This window comes from Octodon degus, unplaced genomic scaffold (genome assembly GCF_000260255.1).
Source record: "Octodon degus isolate 3935 unplaced genomic scaffold, OctDeg1.0 scaffold00091, whole genome shotgun sequence".
Taxonomy (NCBI): Eukaryota; Metazoa; Chordata; class Mammalia; order Rodentia; family Octodontidae; genus Octodon; species Octodon degus.
This window is the reverse complement of record NW_004524667.1, coordinates 11,137,200-11,139,548: the sequence shown is the minus strand read 5'-3', so window position 1 is coordinate 11,139,548 and position 2,349 is coordinate 11,137,200. Positions and strand designations below refer to the sequence as shown.

The 2,349-nt window shown below is 37.8% G+C and overlaps 1 protein-coding gene across 1 annotated transcript in view; it reads right to left on the bottom strand.

The window, feature by feature from the left end:
- Window positions 1–2,223: 2,223 nt before the first annotated feature.
- Window positions 2,224–2,349, bottom strand: part of Gdap1 (ganglioside induced differentiation associated protein 1) — a 17,044-nt gene continuing 16,918 nt past the window's right edge. The window contains exon 7 of the mRNA XM_004637577.3: window positions 2,224–2,330. Coding sequence (XP_004637634.1) covers window positions 2,224–2,330 — 107 coding nt within the window. The remainder of the gene's footprint in view (window positions 2,331–2,349) is intronic.

The following is a 2,349-nucleotide window of genomic DNA, read 5'->3' as shown; positions in this document are numbered from 1 at the left end:
CTTAAAAAGCAAAAGAAATCCATGTTACATTTGTCTCAAGCTTGTTTACAGGTTGAATAAGCTGACGAACATATCTCATTCAGAGCGAAGGTCCTTCATGTTTTATCTTCCCTTGAAACATTTCAGATGAAAAACACTCCTAGACCACTGGATGAACAGCGGCATCTAGTGGTCATTACATCACCAAATCTCTTGTAAGCCTGTTCTGTCCATGAAACAAGTGAATTGCTAGGAAGCTTCATCTTTATTATTGATGAAGGTATATCTCCAATAAACTCTTATAAGAAAGTTATAAATACTTCCTTGTATAGTTCCTCTAATTAAGTAATAATATGTACTGAAATAAGAAACTAATGAGCTTTCAATCTTTATTCTTAATCAACAACCCTTTCATAAGTAAACAACCTTTGAAGACTTTTATAAGCCAATTTTTATGTCTTTATATCTCAATTCTTGTTCTTAAGAGTGACATGAAGGATTCTGAAACACTTATGATTATGAACTAGTCAATAATCAATTTAATGGCTCTTTCATGAACATGTGGATTGGAATGCTCCGAGAACAGATTCAGGCACTCCATGTGATGACGCATTGATTTGCAAAATTGAAACATTATAAAAGCTGAACCTATATTTATTACAATTAGACTGAGTTTGATCTCGAGGTTTTAATTTTTCATAAACAGGGTGTATCCAGTTTATCAGGGTTTTCTATAACTAGATCATAAGATGGAATGTAGACTCAAAATGGAATGACAGGATCTTCTTACCATCAAAAATTCATGTTTCCTAGGTCTGATGGCTTTCTATTAATGAAAGCATCAGTACATTCTTTGGTTCTTTTCACAGTCTTCTGAGTCAGTCCACGTAAGTTTTCATTACCCCCTAGACCCTGAGCTTATCACCTGTGTATAATCTGCCCACCAGGTACCTGGCACCGCTCTGGAGGCCTTGACAACCAGCTCAGGAGAAACTGCTTGCCTGTCATCATGGAAGACTTCTTCTTGAGCATATCACATGCTACAGCTCTGTGGTTGTTCACTGAGCTATTGGGACTGTGTCCTTCAGATGAATCCAGGCATCCCCAAAATACCTAGATGTACATGAAACAGCTGGACCTCATTACCTACTTCATCTCCTCTAAATTAACTGCCAAAGTCTAGATCTTTCTCTCTACTTTCTTAAGGCCTTGTTGATGATCATAAATACATAGATGCAAGTCATGGAAAACAACTTGTGTTAATGTGCTAGCCACCCAAAGTGAAGAATGAGGATATTTGATATTCTAAATAATCACTATGTAGTCACATCCCATGTTATAACCTGGGACACTCATCTACATGACTTACATGAATAGAGAGGGCTGTAAAGGCCAAGTCCCTTGTGATTAGCCATAGTGACAGATAAGAAAAATATCTCACATGCTGCCCTTTGAATGGGAGACCAGGAAGACGAGTCTTCATATCACTTAAGACATTCATACAAATGCTATGCAGACATGTGGACATCTCATGGTCAAGTATATAGTCACTTGATTTAATTAAATCAATAAGTATGGTCCACAAGTATTAAAGGTCAAGTGAGGTGAGACGTAGGTAAAGCCTGGGACTCTCTCCAGCTCTCTACTCGCCAGTAACTTCCCAACCCCGTCTTCCTCTCAGTTCACAATTACAGGAGTGAATGCATGAGCTATGGACATGAGTCGTTAAACATGGTGTTTAGCAAAGATGCAGGCAACCATGAGTGACACTAAAGACAACTGCAGTTACCATCGACTTCTTTACTCTACATAAGCTTTATCCTCCTATTCTTCCTTTCTGCTTTTCTTTTTGTCTTCCATATTTCTGCCTGAAGCTAGCAGTGGTAAAATAAAGCAGTGTGAGGTCCTGCTGCTATCTGAACTCTGTGTTAGGTAACAAAAATGACTTCTGAGTTCTATGGAAAGATACTGTGCTTTACAAATCCAGATATTCTCAAATGGAGAGCTACAGGTGGTCATGATTATTATTACTGTCTGTTCATAAAATAACCTGCCAGATAATAATTTAGACCTTGAACTGGCAGATTGGGTCTATTCTCTGTCAGTATTTATATATCTTGACCTTGCACATGTTTTAAGAATATATTAGTTCAAGTTTACAAATAAGTCATTTCACTTATCAGCCTACAAAAACATTTTCATAACTACCTCTCCCCATATAAGCTATCCAAAGAGTAATGTGAATTATGCTTTAACTAGTTGTCCAGGATAATTCTTCCCTGGGTCCAGAACAGCAGACAAGGATCTAGATGAATGGCTGGGTATGTGGCCACCGCCAGATCCAAACACACCTAGAAATAATTTGGTCTG